The 18,906-nt window shown below is 29.3% G+C and overlaps 1 protein-coding gene across 1 annotated transcript; it reads left to right on the top strand.

The window, feature by feature from the left end:
• Positions 1 to 420: 420 nt before the first annotated feature.
• Positions 421 to 1,192, top strand: LOC112686784. The gene is made up of 2 exons (XM_025559209.1): positions 421 to 544; positions 617 to 1,192. Exon 2 carries the CDS (start codon positions 644 to 646, stop codon positions 962 to 964), a length of 321 nt encoding a protein of 106 aa, XP_025414994.1. The 5' UTR covers positions 421 to 544; positions 617 to 643; the 3' UTR covers positions 965 to 1,192.
• Positions 1,193 to 18,906: the final 17,714 nt, after the last annotated feature.

Raw genomic sequence — 18,906 nt, 5'->3', positions numbered from 1 at the left:
GTATGGTTTTTAAACTTTTAAATATATAACTAATAATATGATATTAAATTATGAAGTACACACAACTCATTAATATTTTTTGTAATATTTTTGTTTTTTGCTGATTGCTTTTGAGCACTTAAGGACGTGATGATTCTGTTTTGCCATTCGCCATTGTGTTCCCGGAATCTACGAGTACGTAACAGCTTATATAACAAACTGTTACGAAAATAATTTCAATTATTCATTTGCCCCGTTGTCTATGTGTAATTAACATAATAACAATACAGTTTCCCGAGGAAACCAATAATTGTACCACACAAAGTACGAATTTGGAAAACAAAAGCTCAATAGTTCTATTTCTAACATTCTCACGAATACCCGCACATATATGAAGTATCTGTAGCAGTACAAGATATTATTTCTCAGTCAAATCAGTATTCGACTTCATCCCGGACGCTACCGAAAACAGTCAGCAAAAGTAGCGTGCACTGCGGCGAGTGTCGGCCACCGTTGTTTTCCCGACGGGACGAAGGATCACAAACGTCGCAACATCGTTTTAGAGGTGACGTGTAAAAGGTTTCGCTAGGTCCGATGTCAGTCCGTTTTCGTTCAACACGACCATTGTTCGTTATAGGAAATCGATTGCATTATCACGGTGCAGATGGATAGGGTTCCATTTCCCGTCGAACAGCAGCCGTCGACCGCGGGCCGGCGAAGATCAGTGCCACGGACGATGCCGGCAGAATGGTTGGCCGCGAGCAACGTGCGCTCGCTGTCCGTGTACTTGGAGCCCAAGTTTTACGAGAGAGGCGTCGAGTTTATATCGAGTATGAACGAGTACTACTTAAAACGCGACCAGGTCCTTTTCAACATATGCTTGGACGTGTACGAGAAATTCGTCATGGACGACGAGGTTGCGAAGTTTCGGGCCAAAAAGAAGATTGAAAAACTCTATGGTGACTTGATCGACAAGTTGCCGTGAGAAGAAGTTTGAATATCGTCTTCACCGCTTTTCATATGTTCCGTATTTCCCTTCTTTTCTTTGTATTTTTTTAAGGTTCAATCAATTTCTTTTTCCGTACATATTTATTATACAGTTGACCTGCATAATATTACGTGTTTTCTCATTTTGAGCTGCATGTCCCCAGCCCCCCCCACCTCGGACTTTCGAGTTCAAATTTTTGAAAGTTTGTGCTTGTTTGTGCTTTTATTCCCGTCGTTTGTGCCTAACCCGTTTCCAAGATATTAAACATTGAAGGAGGGAGGGGCCTAAGGACATGCTTAATAAATTCAAATTATATTTAAACACACTTTTAGTCTATATTGTTTTATTAAAACATTTTATGAAGTAAACTTAGTATATATAAGTAACCAATTTTTTATTTATTATCGACCTGTTCGTTTATTCCAAGTTTGTGCAGATTTGTGATCAAATTTCGGCAGAAATTCTGATTTACTTGGGTTTTTTTTTCATACTTTAAGTAATGACCCACAAATTTTTTTTTTAAATGAATTTACATACGAAATAATAAGACATTTTCTCTTTGTTTATATTTGAGAAAACCAAAACAATACGTTCATTATTGAAGGATATCTATTTTCCAATTTATAAATGTCAATCACCTTTTTTAAATTAAATAACATTCAAAAAATTATTATTATATCATTACCTTTTTACACAGCATATATTTATATAATAAAATATTTTTCATATGACAAATTTTCTTAGATATACATTAAATAAAAATGTAGTCATTTATTAATTTCTCGAAATATAAAGTAATTCTACAATAAATATTAAAGTATATATATATGTAACATTTTATAAAAGTTTTAATTAAAAAATAAATGATATATTACAGTTTTTAAGTTTTTTAATAACATTTTAAATTACAACAAAAATTAATTATTTGAAATACATTATTTAAAATGTTTTTTGACTTATTTAAATTATACAAATATACTAGCATTAGTAACCTAATACTTTTTTATTTAGTGTACAGTATTAATTGACAGTTAACCTTTGTGGATGCTTTTACGTATCGTATGGAATGTAGTTGGTCATCACACCGTTCCCATGTATTATTAGTTTCTCTCCAATTGTATGACACATAGGGGAACCAGGGGTAGAATGGGGATACGGGGCACAACGGGGTAACCGCTGTTTTCGATATGGAACGTAACGAATTGCTTAGTATCATCAGAAATAATAATGTTTTACCTCCATGTTATCATAGATAACGTTGCCATAATCACAATCCACATATTTTTTCACTAGTTTACTATTCATTGTTTCGAAGCAATTTTTTATAAGTTTCGTCGATTTTTCACTGCTGGTAAGTGGAATTTAATATTATTCAGTTACCAGATCAGATACAGCGATGACGAAGCACTACATACGTGTAAATATTGTTCAAAAATAATTAATGTATAAAAAAAAGTATTTATGTTTAAAAAATATAAGGTTAAAATTTTTATATGTATAGGAGTAGAATGGGGCAAGTTATTTTTTATTTTTTGTTGGTAATAAAGTAAAATATATTTGAGTTATTTATTTGATTATTGATGTGAATTGATATTTATACTGTTAATCATTTATTGATTGAGAATTGGGAGTTTTACGTGAAGTAGATTACTGTAAAATTGATGTTGAACATTAAGTTCCCCATTCTACCCCGTGTTCCCGGGGTATAATACCCAATTGCATTAATGTTTTTGGATTTTGGTATTATGAAATTAATAATACCTCTGAGTGTGAATTTGTTATGTAGCACATTTATTGTTGTTAGAATGTCACTCAAAACGACAGTTAATTCAAAGTCTAATTTTTTTTCCCAACTCAAGACTTTGGAAAATAGGTTCAATGAAAAAATGTTTTCTAAATGTAAAATTAGTTTTGAATACTGAATTACATTGCTTACATTTTCGTTCTGTTCCAAATACATTTTCGATGATATCTAGCATGAAATAAATATTTCCTGTCGGTAGATTTGCAGTAAAAGTAGTTGAATTTTTAACTATATGATTAACACATTGTGGACATTCATTTTCTTCTTTATATGTTAAGTATGTTTCAAATATTTTTTGTATAAGGAAGTTGGCAGTACACGCAGCATTTAAAATGATTAATCCATCTGAAATTTCATCAATTGATTTAGACATAAAATTTAATAAAATATTTGCTCGTTTTTTTATAAATTTGTGAATTAATTCCATCCCTTATTACATTTGATATTAATTCAATAAATAGATTTATTGAATTTAAATTGACGAAATCAGCAAAAACATCACTATTAACATAGGAACTACATATCAATTGAAAAATACTGTCGAAAGTACATATATTTGTGACATAATACTCTTTGTTATTGATTTTAATACTTTTGAGATTCAAATAATTTCCGTTTTTAAGAAGTCCCGCTACTTTATTTTTGGTATGGCTAGTATTATTAGAATGTAAAATTGATGGGTCTTTATCGATGTATGTTCCTTTTTTTTTTCCCCAACTTGATATCCTAACCCTTTCCAATTTTCTAGTATACTGGAATCATCATAATGTGTATTTTCGTCCCAGTTTGTATCATTAGTTTGTTCATAAGTTTTGATGCGAGTTTCTTCGTCGCATAATATTTCATTTTTTAAAAAAGTGTTGTCAAATACTTCCTTTTTTCTCAACGTTACCAATAGTATTATTTTTACTTTTAATAGATCGTTTGGAATTACATGTTTTATTTCCTATTATATATTCATCGATCCAAGTATGAAATTTATGTGTATTTGTAAAAAACTCATCTATTCTTATTGGCAAAGTCTTATGTTTTAATACAATAGCTTTTAAATCTTTGAATAAACTATCTGATGCACAGCTAGTCTCCGTCAAATTTCCATATTTAAAAATTAGTACCATCAATGCTGACCAACATGGGATTTATTTGCAAAAGTCCAATAAGCGTTTTGTAAGTGCAGGATTATATTGCATATTATCGCGATCACCTGTATTATTTGAAATATACTTCGAAGTTTCAACAACAAGTTAGTAGATTTGCTTGATTTCATTAAAAATTGTTACTTGAGAATCATCAATTATTAATGCTTTTTTGTCATGAAAATTGTCACTGTTTATGATTTTTTTCATTTAAAACTAATGGTTCAAAATCAATTGAATGAGTAGCAATTCGATTTTTAAGATATTGCTTTGCTGTTTCACATTGTTTTTGCTCATTATTATAATTATTACCATCAGTTTCATGGAAAGAAACAGTGAAAATCAATTCTAATAAATATTTAACATTAGCAAAATTTTAATTTACAATTATCAAACCAATTGACCTCATATAAAAATTTTTTAATTCTTAAAATACTAGATTTTATTTCAGGCCAGGTATTTATAATGTGCATAATATGGTTAAAATAATTTCTAATCATGCATAGATGTACTTCAGCTCCTCGACCATTGATTATTAAAGAAGAGCAAACATCAATATATTTACTGAGGCTTGAATATTGAGTGAATGTTCTTACCACTGCGATCATCAAAGATTGGTCTAAATCTTAACCATTCTGTTAGCCAGAAAGTAATACTATTATTATCATACCGCTCAGAAATCATACGAACGACTGAAAACTGAGACTTGATTTTATAATCCATAACCGCGATTTCATAAAGAAATAAACTACCTATTTGATGTCCAGATCTTAAATTTATCTTTTTTACAATTCCACCTGTAGCATCAATGCATACTGGTGGAGTCAGGTTTCTTTTACAATAACTGCGAAACGCGTTAACTTCTGTGTCTATATCTCGAATAACATAATTATATGGCTATTCGCCCTTCATTATGGTGACTGCTAAAACCTCGTCTTTATCTAAGCGATTTTTATTATTATTGTACTTCATTACACGTAATGCATTTGACGATGGTAAGTGGCTAGGTTCTGTATCACCATACTCCATTAACTTTTTAGCTTCTAATCTTTGTATGTAAGCAGCAGATATATTTTGATTTTACAAATGATTCAAAAAAAGTATTTTTATTTTCTCCAACAATGCGTTTTTTTTTCTTGTATTACATTCTTTGTAAGACCCTTCTATTGTACATCGTATTATTACTCTACTACCTTCTTCTGGTTGATTTTTAACTTTTCCTCTTAAAACACTAAGACAAGAAGAACAGCTTACATATATGTTTAAAAAAAGTATTACCATCAGGATATAGTTTTGATATTTTAAAAGTTAAGCAACATGAAAGCTTGGTTTGTTCAAAAAAGTGCTCGTTCACCATATATGTCCACTTAAACGGTTTTAACCTATAATTTGAACGTATTGTATTCTTACCATTAGTACGCTTATAATTTATCAATTTATCGCTTCTCCATCAAATATTTGGTGTCATTCATCTAATGAAAGTGTGATGTTAAAATGTAAAATATTAACTAAGTCTTCATTTTCTGACGAGTTTAGTAGTATATTACCAGGTGGTTCATTACCATCAAATAATAAAAGTGTATTATCATCTTCAGAAACATGTGATAAATTTTGTTTATTTTTTCCTATTTTATCAGCAACACCATACCTGTTTAGTAAAGCTATTTGTGTAGATATATTTTGCATCAATTATATTATTCAGATCTCTTATGTTATGGGGCAACGCAAAAATTTCTAATCTAAATAAAATTCAACGGTTTCAAAATAAAATACTAAGAAAAATTACTAATTCTCCACCATATGTATCAAACCACTCCCTGCATAAAGACCTAAACATGAAAACAATTCAGGAGGAGGAAAAAATTATTATAAACATTTCCACCTACGCCTAAATTCTCATTCTAACGAACTCATAAAAATCTAGCTACATTAACCATCCCTGGTAATCCTCCTCGTCGCCTTAAGCGAAAATGGTGCAGAGACCTAATTGATCCATAAATCAAAAAAAAAAAAAAAATTAAATAAATAATAATAAGGTTAAAACAAAATAATCAAGACGTAAGTGTCATCGGTGGGTGGCTTCTTCATTCATATTTTCATTATTCGTTGTCATATAGCTCATACTCTTATTGTGCCGATTGTGTATATTATATAAATAAAGAAAAAAAAAAAACTTAAGCGATTTATTAAAAAAAAATTATGGTAATTCTTTATTGAAATGTTTAGTATTTTATTTAAATTGACATTTATTGAAATTTTGGGTACAATAAGCATAATTATACATTTAATTTTGTTATAGTATTCGTAAACCACATGATATAAGTAGGTACTAATAATTAGATTATAAATTATTTAAATTTATCAAATAAATACATTTTATATTGAAAAAACAGTGAAAATCCTATGTCAGATGAGACTTCACAGTTGGGCGAGATACAGTGATTGGTTAGTTGTTAGATTTGTAATACAAACTTGAAACCAATATAACTATTGCTCTCGAATCTGAGTGAAAGAGGATGGATACATAAGTTTCAATTTTTAAAGATAGTATTAGTTACAGAACAGTAGCAACCAAATATTGCACCTGGAGCGAAACTTCAATTAATTCAGCCTTATGTATTTTAATTTATAAAAAAAAACTTACAAAAAACTGAATATTATTTTTTAAACGCAATATAAATAATAATTTTTTCCTGTAACTATGTAAGAGTTTATAAATTTTATTTAAATCAATAACTTATTAAAATATAATATATATAATAATTATAAATAGGTTCAAAGATATAACATAATTATATTTATAAATTATATAAGTAAATATATAAATTCATAATATTTTTTACTTATAAATAACAAGTTATAAGTGACAATTAAATTGAATTTTTTTCGTTTTTGCGTCTTCCATGGAAATAAACCTGAGGCGTAGGTTCCTTTAGACCCCTCCCCTTACTACAGCTTTGATTGGTTAGAACCAAATATTTTAATAAGATTGGTTTAGATGTGTTATTACTAGGCTTAGGAACTTAAAGCTCTAAAAAATACACAAATATACTTCAAATTTTTAGGAGAATATTAGCATTTTATTTTGGCTATTTTAGGAAAATATTATTCCGATCTCTAATTATAATCATTGCAAAAATTTGAACCTAGAGACTAGAGCAGTATATTAACAGTTTTCAAGAGGTTCTGTTTAGAGAATTTTTGACAGAACTAAGAAAATATCATTAATTTTACTATCTGCTTTGAATAATGGATATAATAATTACTATTGATAATACAAAAATCATATGTTTATATTTATTATTTATAATACGGGACTAGTCAAATTCAAATTTAAATAGGATATTTACCTTTGTAATATTTTTATTGTATGACGATTTTATGATTATTTGAAATAGTTTTTGTCTAGAATTTTTGAGTATCAGGATACATTCAAAAACAACAAAAAAACCAACGAAAAAATTGTGTGTACTACGAATTTATCTACTGTTTATTACTGATAACTAAGAAACGGATTTAAATGTAGTACAAATACATAAATATGGAAATAATTTATAAAATATATATTAAAAACATGGAAATACCTGTATGTGGTAAAAAAGTTTCAATTTCTTTAATAGTACAATAAAATTGTTGAAAAAATATATTAAATATAATAAAAAAAAAATATCAAATTATGTCCGCCATTAAATAATTAAATTATTTTTAAAATTGTTGAATGTTAAATATCGCTTAATAGGCCTCAAAATGTTTTTAAAACGACTAAAATAATCGTTCCAAATCAACCGATGCGATCGGAACATATTTTAGCGCATAATATCTTAAGACGATAACTTCAAAATTTTAGAAGGGTGTCTTTCAATTAATTAAAATCAATAAAGCCTGAATTTTTTTCTATAATGGTAAGATTTTCTTTTTTATAATACCTCCTATTTGCTAAACTAGGAGTTTTAATTTTTCTATCGCTGAATCGAAAACTTGCAGACTATCAATTATGGAAACACATTTTTTGTTTCAAATGTTACAATTGTACGCGTGATTAAACTGAAATTCAATGAGACGACAAAAAAATAATTTTTCAATGATTCATTTTGCACAACGTTTTGGGCTTTTCCAATGTTCGCAGAGGTCATACCGTGCTTGAAGCGTATACTGAAAATATGTAAAACATATAAAATATATATAACAATTAACGAAAACAATGGTAATCAATCGATAACTGGCGGACAACATTTGCGGCACCGCCGTGCACGGTAAACCGAGCACACGTAACACCGAGTTGCGATAATTACAGTCGATAAAGGTATGCTAATCGGTCATGTATTATGGCCAGTATAGATAATGAACGCCCGGAATTGGAATACGCGTTTGGTTTAATAAATAAAAACTTTTTTACGCCTACGTCACTCCAACGCAAACTATTTTTTATTGCTGAACATTTGTACACAGATAGAATGTAATCTGTTTGATTCTGCGAAACGATTTATTACCAAGATATTGTTCTTACTATTCTGGCTATTAAGATTTTCTACGTAATACCGTCACCCCCGGTGAAAATTTGGATTTTCGATTAAAATTGTTTAGAAATAGGAAATGATATTAATCCATTTTATTTACCCGAAATAGTTCCATGTAATGTATGAACTTAGTACCTCTTTGATCGCGTATAATGATATCTATTTTTGGTTATAAAAATGAAACGGAGACTCCAACAATTTCCAATCCAAGTTTAAACGAATTTAAAAATTTAATATTTAAAAGTATTTTGTTACCTACAGATATCGAATTATTTTTAGAAAATCATATATCTTCACTTCGTGGTTTATTGTTATTAAAAGTGAACCATACCATTGAAGAAGACACGTTAGTATTTAATAAGAACGAAAATTTAAAAAATCATGAAGATAATGTGAAGATCGTCCATGTACAAAAAAAATGAAAATATTACGCCAGTATTTAATGATAATAGATATTTCGATAAGGGTGATGCACCAAATCACACATCTAATAATTCCATAATAGACTGCAGTAGAATACAAAATATCCTGACAAAATGTGCTGAAGGTAAATTTTCAACTGATAATTCTAAAAAAAATTACTCTCTGTGATAATACAGATATTTATGTTCAGTTACTATACCAGAAAAAAGTGAAACAGATGTTTCATGTTCTCGTGATGTAGAAATTATGGCAGGAAAAAACGATTTTGACCGAAAGTTGGAATAAGTCAACCAATAATATGAAAATTCGGTCTAACCCAAGCCTAAACATGCATCAAAGAAAATCACAAAATATGAAAAAAAATAAGACTTTACCAATTTTAAAAAATGGTTCTTTACGGTCTCCTTCTGGAGAATTGAAAAGTTGTATGGTTAAGAACTTTGGACAAGTTATACTGTGTAACACGCCCAACGTGCAATATTTTGTTGCATTTACTTGTATGGGATGTTTCAAGCAACATTGTAACATTGCCTTTTTTTGGTGAAATCATGTTGAAACAACGATTATGCATACGCTAATGACCAAAATAGACGACCTAGCATTAGAGTAATTTTCAACGCATATGTAATGTATATTGAAACATTAATGTAACATCGCAATAACATAGCATTGATATTTTGAAAAAACCTCCCAGGAACATTTCAGTGACATAACTATGATGTTGATTAAAATCGAAATAATTATATTGTAAAAAAAAGCAAAAATTATTGATTCTCTTATCACCTTAGAGAGAGAATCGAACTTTATATATAGCCCTACCTACAACCTAATAAGCCTCAATCCTACCGAGTTCGCCTAACCTATCCTATTATTTATAATGAATAAGAACATCGTATTTAGCCATTATATTTGCCTCAATTGGTCGTACATTTATATGTAAATATTCTAAACTTCTTATTCAGGTCTTATTATAAAATAACTATTTTGTAAATTATAAACTCCCATTGCTTAGTTAAAATATTCGACGAACAAATTACACAAGATAGGTATGTAATCTATTTTATAAAGAAAATAGTGATTGAGATCATAAGACTCAATTAAAAGGCAATGCATCTTTTCATAAATAACATACACTTTTCAAACTTATACCTACTTATTTAATTTACAACGATAACTAATCAATACCTATAGATAGTAACATATATAATATGAATTATATAATAATTACACTGTAGAGTGTAGATAGATTATCTGTTTATTAGCAATATGGGTAATCCCGATTCCCGGTTGTTTTCAGATATTATTTTTAGTATATTTTATATTTTACAAAAACAAATAGTTGTAGATTATACAATGTCAACTATTAAATAATAAGAAACATCAAGATAACGTTACAGAAACTTGTTTCTAGAACGTTGTAAATTGCAGGTACATTTGATGTTGATGGAACAAACCCTAAAATAGTGTTTTAATTATACAACCCTGCAATGTTTTTGAAACATTGAGTGCGATGTTAGCATTGAAACATAAAGCTTACATCGCAACGATGTTTTGTAACTTTAAATGCACAGTGGGCGTGTACATCAATATTATTGGTAGCATATTGCGATAGCACTAACTACAACACTGCGATTGGTGGTAAAGAAAACGTTTTTTTTGAAGTTCATTACTGGAATAGTCAAAAATGGAATTTCTGCCAAAGCATACTCGACCCGAGCGGAAATACTGGTATAACTATAATATATGCTATATACTACTTATAATTAATGTGGGTCATTTTAAAAAAAATCCCAAGTAAATCAGAATTTTCTACTGAAGTTTGATCACAAATCTACACAAACATGGAATAAACGAACAGATCAATAAGAAATAAAAAATTGGTAAGTGGGGAGGCTAAGTCCTTAGGCCTCTCCCTCTTTCAATTTTTAACATCTTGGAAACGGGTTAAACACAAACGACGGGAATAAAAGTACAAACAAGCACAAACGAAACTCAAACGACTGTAAAAATTATTATTTACATTACTATTTTCATACCATTAACATGACACAAAACATCTAATTATGGCGGGCGTCGGGAATTCGTATAACGACATAATATACAGTTATTGGTCTTGGTATTTTCTTTTTAAAGAATATTTAATAATATAATTACTGTGATTATTGATAAGTGTACTCCCATTATTTTATAATTATTGTAAATTATTTTAATATACATTTAAAATGTTTAGTTATTATATTAATGGTTTCGATGTCTTAAATATACAAATCATAAGAAGTATCGCATATAAAACGTCATATATACTTATAATACGTTAATATAATCATAGAACGTGGCGGTAGTACTAACGACGTTTACCACGACTTTTATCATAATTTACCACCAGTCATGGTAAATGACGCCAATGGCTGGAGAAATATGTACATTTGAGTTTAAAATGTGTGTTCTTTTACAGCAATTACCTACAAAATCGAATAATTTTGGTAAATTACGTCATTTACCAATTTTCGTCATTTACCGTAACATATATATATATTTTTAGACATCTAATGATCCAGCTGGAGTTCAATAATATATAAAAGCATAATATTTATATTTAACTATCAACGTATTAAATAGTGATAAACACTGAAATTATGTAAAGCGATTTGAAAATGTAGCCGAATAAAAAAATTACGCGGGCCGCCCGTTGTCCATCCCTGCGGTGTAACATGGAATTGGACCCAATGCATACGAGTACCAAGATTGCATATACAATACGCCTCCACACGAATTATTGAAATGTCGGCGGACTATCTAAAAAATAATATTTTTTTATTATGCAAAACATAGTAATCCGAATGATACACAACCAAACTAAATAATATGAAGCTATATAAAAAAAAAAAAATGATATATTTTTGATAAGTAATGTGCGTTGTAGATTTGCAGATAACTAACTGTTATTCGTAAATTGTGATACGTATATTTACTTAAAATTATTAATATTGATCTTAATAGAAATTCATATCATTTTTCTTCACAATTAATTTATTTTCGAGTGGACAAAGATCATGTTACCCACCTATTTTGCGTTATCAGCTCGAAATTCATGCTTAAAGTTATCAAATCGTTAACAAATGATACGAGTAGCAAATTGATTTTCAAAACAAGCAAATCATTGAGTCCTACCTAAAATAAAAATATTTTTTATACGAGTGGGTGAAGTTTAAGCACCTATTTAGATTTTAAAATGCAATACCACGAATTGTTAAACGAGATTAATCATTAATCGATTCTAAACCATTGTAAAATATTTATGAAATAAATTTATAAAAACTGCGGTGCATAACTCAAAACGTGAATGTGTCTAAATCACATACACAATTCTCCCATGATGCTAAGTTAAAGTCAATACACTATTTTATTTTTATATTTGTATATTTATATTTTATTTTCTGTACTATTCGCCTTATGGGCGTAATCGTCCTTTATGATGAGATAAAATCAATAAATAAAAATAAATGAATAAATAATATCTGCTATGTCCTTATGTAAAACGTCCAATTTTTCTCGATATATTATATTCCATCCTCTATTTCTTCATATTACGTCACGATTATATGATTTTGTATACAGATATATAATCAGATATAATTATGAATTCTTACTATATAATATATTTACTATCATAAAATAAGAATAACGAAGTCCCTGAATTGCGGCATACTGTCTTAAAACGTTAAACACGTATGATATTTCAATTATATAATAAAATGTGTACAATGAAATTAAAAAAACATAAAATGTTCATACAATATTTTTCGAATACTAGTATTTATCCATGGAACATAAAAAAATCCTTAATTCTATATGAATAGGTAGATTAAAAAAAAAAAAAAAAAAAAAAAAAAAAAAAACAAATACTATTGACTATTATAATCATTTTAACCAAATTTTCTCTATATAAAAATATAAACGATTATCGATTGTAATAATTTATTGACAATCAATTTGCTAAACTTCAAGTAGCAGTCTTGCTATCTCAGTTAGAGAAAATAATATACCGCCTTTCTGTATATGATCGACTTCCACGGTTAAGTTATCGTTTAAGTGTTTTATTAGAAACGGATACGACTTTTCAGAAAATTTGTCGATAAAGTTCATAATGCTATTGGCGACTGTTTGCAAAAGAACGACGGACGAGATGATTAAACAATTAAAGGTTAGATTCATAATTTTGCCGTGTTCCCATAGAGTATTAATCGACCGAAAGGAGACGGAAACGGATTGTACTGAATCACATCGACGGGCTGGGAATCCAATTGCCTCCAACATAGGTATACTGATTACCGTGAAAAGTAATTTAGCACATGGTCTTTGATGACGGAATAGCGGTAAATATAAACATGCATAATACTAAGGACCTTAGATATAGGCATAGGTTAATAATTAGGGCCCGGATTTCAATGCAAAGTGCATATTTTTTGGTTGATCATACACAAAGCTCCCTAAGAACATAATTCGTTTCATGTAACGAGAGTTTCAATACTACAAATTTAATTTTGCATATTTTGACCTTTTTTCATTTTTAGAGCATTTTTAGTATTATTGGGTCATTTTGTTGGTTTTCAAAGCATATTTGTTTGATATGCTAAACAAGTTTAGCCTATTCAAAAATAAAATCTAAAGACAAATTATTTTCTTGATATTCAAGTAGATTTATCGGATTTTTCCATACTCATTGTCAATTTTTATTTTTCGATACAGTTTTTATCTTATCTTCATTTATTATAGACTATGGAACGTCACCAGTAGTCGGTCAAATAACAAATAATCAGTCAGTTCGTATTATATCGCAGACGTTGCTCGTATTACGTGTGTTTGTGATTTTAATGTATTAAATAGTGTGTTAAATAATGCCTAAAATAAAAAAATTTATGTCATTTTTAAGGTCATTTTTGTAATAAAATGCATTTTTAAGGATATTTTTTGTCTATTTTTTAGAGTGAATCTTTATGGTTTTAAGTGCATTTAAATCCGGGATCTATTAATAATGAATGGAAACTAGCAGTTAAGCAACGCATTTATGTATAGAAATGTAGTGGTATTTTTGAATATTACCGTTTTTTGAATATGAAATATTTTAAGTGATGTACAACAATCTAACAACAGTATCTAAGGGTTGGCTCGAAATAAAATAAAAACAATACGTTACAAACATAGTATCAAAATTTCTTTTTTCTTTTTTACTATAATACATCACAATAATATAACTGTTACTAGTCTTTTATACTTTATTGTTCAATATCAAATATATTCTATAAAAATAAAAATTGAATGTTACATTTTATAGTCAACAAGTATGAAGCCTTTAATTCCTAATACAAGCAAAGTACCTACAAGAACGAGCAATCAACAAATTCCGGACTACTCATAGCAGATACCAGTGTGGGGAAGTGAACGATAACAGGTTTGAAGCTTTGAAGAGCTTCGAAGGTAGGACGTTGTAAATCATATTTAAATTGAAACCATTTTAATCCATATGGTTTGGATTTGAGTCAGAGTTTGTGCAACAACCGATCGTGCATACGACTGTACCACTGGAAATGAGTGGGCCAACGTGCAACACGAGAAGTTAATGTCTGTGATGAGTTTTATGATAGAGTAAGAAGAAAGACAACCTGGTGATGAAATTGTAAGGTCCGAATTCTAGTTCATGTTTTCTGAAGTATGAGTTTCTTTATCTTGGAGGAGGGGATAGAGCTACACACGGTTTTCATGACGTAAGAGTACGAACACTTGCTCTTATATGTTCGTGTGATAGCTAGCAATTTGACATTTACGCATATCTACAGAGCTACACTTGTCGGTAACCCACAATTTTTGAGGAGACACTCAATTCATGTTTGGAACCGTACGGCAGCTAAAGATTCGGCAGCCGAATTGCAAGGTTTGTGATACTAGAGAGCTACAATCGTAGGTAACCACCCCTCTAGAGAAGCAACTGGTTGTTTATTTTGAGCCGCATGATAGCATGTCGTATGTTTAGTAAATTGTGGTCTTTTTTGGAAGTGTGAGGTTTTGGAAAGTGTGGGACTACAATCTGTGGTATACTTGGACGTGGATATGAGAGGTTTTGAAGTAAATGGAGTGAAGGAACGGTTTGGAAAACGGGCTAGTCGGTCTAAGTCTTTAGATTTTAACATTTCGTCTCGTTTATCGGTTTTTTTGCACGTGCATAGGTGCTACAACTTTATGCGTGAATCGGGCACACATTCTATGACCGTTTCCAAAGCAAAAGAGCCTTTGGCCATGATCTAATCATAATTTACTTCGTCTGAGGTGTATGTTGCTGAACAAACATCCATCTGTCGCTTTTGAAATGTAATGAAAAACCTGTTCTTGATATATCCTTGTCATTTGTCACACGACTTCATTGCGGAAGGAAATAAGCAAGTAGCCTGGTATGCGATTTTCAAACGAACATATAAATGTATAGGATAAGACGTATGTTATTTGTGTTGTATAATACTTGAAACACGACAATTTAATTTTATTAGTGGCCTCAATTTTCGGAGCACCACGTTAGAAATCAGTTTTTTATATACTGATTATATTATGAAAATATATACTGGTATATATTTTTGTACCGGTCAATACATTCCAATAAAAACAATAAAAATATTAATAATTATACAGATTAACCCATCGTCCATTGGATGTTTCCCGTCGGACCATTTACCGCGAGAATGACTAAACTTCTCTACTCCATATTAAAAAATAAAAAATATAACAGACAGGAAAAATAAAATAAATATCCGTCGACGTTTCCGTTCAAACGTCGGACGGACAGAGAGCTTTTCTATAACTATCATCTTACGTGGTCCTCCGCTTATTTCTTAAACTTTTGTTAAAGGATTGAATACATTTCGTTAAATTTACATAATTATTGACACGACGTCATTATTATCAATAATATAGTCTATAGAAATCATTTCAATTCAAATTTTATTTTAAATATCCTTAAACAGATAAAGTAAAAAATGAAACCAACTCGCCATATAATGTTGTTAACAATTGCAGTATGAAATATTAAGAGAATATATCTAAATATTTCGTAAAATTACAAATAATAATACAAATAATGAAAAAAATCGCTTTTAAGACCAATAACAATTCAATCAAACGTATAATTAATATAACTAAAAACCTCACGAAATCCCCCATCCTTTTGAAAATGTTGGTATTTATAAAATTCTCGTTTTTTAAATTTGTTTTCATATAAGATTAAAAATAATGAAATTAAACCTAAAGAGTTGCATGAAAACTTAAAAATGCACCCTTTTGTGTAGAAGAAATTGTCTTGATGTATAATGGATTTTTATTCTTCTAAGTTATAAAATTAACTTTTCAGAAATTTTAAATTTAATGCTTTTAAACATTCCTCAAGTATTTCTTTGTTTTTATACAATGTTAATATATTTACTCATACACAGAACTATAGTAAAAACTCGCAGGTAAATCAAATACTGAAAATATGTAATTAAATTAATCATTTTGATTTTTATCATGATTCTTTCGGTATTATTATGATCTCTATTGTAACAATTTTCATTCATAATACCTTATACATATATTCTTTAGCTAATTGTTTTATAAATTCATTCAATACCTATTATTTAATTTAAATGTTTATGTCCTCGCTTACCGAAGAATAAAAATATTATACCCTACCCAATAAGAAAACGTGTCGAAATTACCAGACCAAGGCATATGCAGGTGTTCATATTGTGAAATATTATTATTAGGGCTGGGATTTCGATACACTTTGCATTTTTTTCCAAAGCTTTTTGTGCGATGCTCGTTTTGTTACAAATATGTTTTAGGTATTTTTAAATTAGAATAAGAAATTTTATTTTCCATTTTTTTGCATTTTTTGTCAATTTTTGTTTTTACGTCATTTTCTCATTTTTAGAGTATTTTAGGGGTTTTTAAGTAATTTTTGATGTTTTTAAATTTAAAATGAAACATTATATATTATAGATTTTTTCTACCGACGGATTAGCATTGTTGTGTATGGTAAGCAATGTAAAAGTTGCTGCTGAAAAACGTTTTACCATACAACTATATATAGCAAGAAACAAACATATACTAGTAAATTGAATACAACGAAGAGAACAAATTGAAGAACAAAAAAATAAATATATGTAATAAAGTTTTATTACCGATATATATGGTCACACAAATAAGTCAGAATACTTTTTAGAATTAACTTGTGCCTTTCTTTCATGTAATATTCCGTTAAGTAAACTCGATAATTCTAAGTTATGTTAATTTTTGGAAAATATTATAAATGGACAAGAAGGCACACAAAATTAATATCTGGATGATCTTTCAGCGAGTGATTTGACATACTTTAAATACTCAACTATAACTTCAGTAAATGTAGAAAGAAGCTTTACTATCTACCAAAACTTATTGGCGGACAACAAGAGAAGTAAAATAAAATATTTATGTACATGTAATGCAATTTTTTTAAATTTTAAGCTATTTTAAATAAACTTTAAAGACATTTTTTAATGTATTTTTAAAGGTTTTTAAATCATTTTTGCATTTTTTTAAGGTCATTTTTCGCGGTTTTTAAGGACATTAAAATCCCAGCCCTAATTATTATTATTGCGCGTACCTTTTATTTATATACATATTCAATTTTATAATTTACGTACGGTATTGCGAGCTAAAGGTTAGTAAGCAAGCCCAAATGCACCGGTTCTGTTTTTTATTCTTATGAAAATCGAACTCGACTGGATAAAGAAAACTATTGCAGTGGAAGCGTTCTACACGAATTCAATACATCAGATATCGGACACGGAACACTCGGAAAAATTTTGAAATTTCGAACACCTGTTTTAGGTGATTAATATTTCTTTGTTTCGATCTGAAATCAAATTTATGTATAATGCGTATCATTTTCCTACGATCCAAATTTTTTTTTTATTTTCTACATCGAATTATGTGATTTTCCGTGATATCGGATTTCCATCACAATCTAGTCGCTGCGCCATCCGGCACCGATGGTTCACAAATCATAAAATGCATAATATAATACCGTATACAACGCATACGGGTGTATATCATACATCCATAAGCCTACCGTAAATGTGGTTAACAATGGTTCGTTGGATAACTTGGTTCGTGAATTTTTTATAATAACATGTATAATACACTAATATATTAGTTGCGATCTAGTCCTAATATGGTTTTCTAGTTGTCATTTAACACAGTTTAACGCTACGAAAACAGGCTCATTGTAAGGAAAAAAATAAAATAAACTTTAGCAGTTTTCCGTTCGTTTGTTAACAGGTTAAACGTATGGCGACCGAGTCAACCGATCACTGTCCAAGTGAAACATTTAGATATATTAACTTTTCTCCCCGAACGATCCACGTTCTATGGAGGACCGTGTGCGATCTACTGTGTTTTAAATATCTCTAGAATCGTCCACAAACTACACACAGTAATATTATATATCGGTATTCGTGAAAAGCGAGAATTTGTAGGCGAACAATGTATAGAATATAACAGTGTTTTCAAACTTTTTTTGTCCGCGGAGCCTTTATGTTTTCAAAAAAATTTACGGAGTCCCGAAAATCTGGAACTTATATTCAAGACAACAATAATTATTAATATTTCATATTGAGAAAAACGCAGTTCAAAATTTCATTTTTTTTAAAGTTAGGATTTTTTCATTTGCTATAAAAACTTTGGTCATTTTAAGTTGTATTGATAAATTAACTTAATTTCATTTTGGGAAGATACCAGCCAAGTTATGAAGTTATAAAACCAAATTTTATGAGAAGTCTTAGTTGGAAATAAAATTGGTGTCACTAAAATGTATAACTCGTTGCGCAATTCAGGTTACCAGTGTTTTTCCTTAATAACTAAAAAATTTAATAATATTTAAATTTAGATAATTAATATATGTCCACGGAGCTCCTATACTTCTTCCGCGAAGCCCTAGGGTTCCGCGGAGCACAGTTTGATAACCGCTGGAATATGATATATAAACACGGCATA

The sequence above is a fragment of the Sipha flava genome, unplaced genomic scaffold, assembly GCF_003268045.1.
Source record: "Sipha flava isolate LNK unplaced genomic scaffold, YSA_version1 324_pilon_pilon, whole genome shotgun sequence".
NCBI lineage: Eukaryota > Metazoa > Arthropoda > Insecta > Hemiptera > Aphididae > Sipha > Sipha flava.
This window is presented reverse-complemented; position numbering and strand designations above follow the sequence as displayed.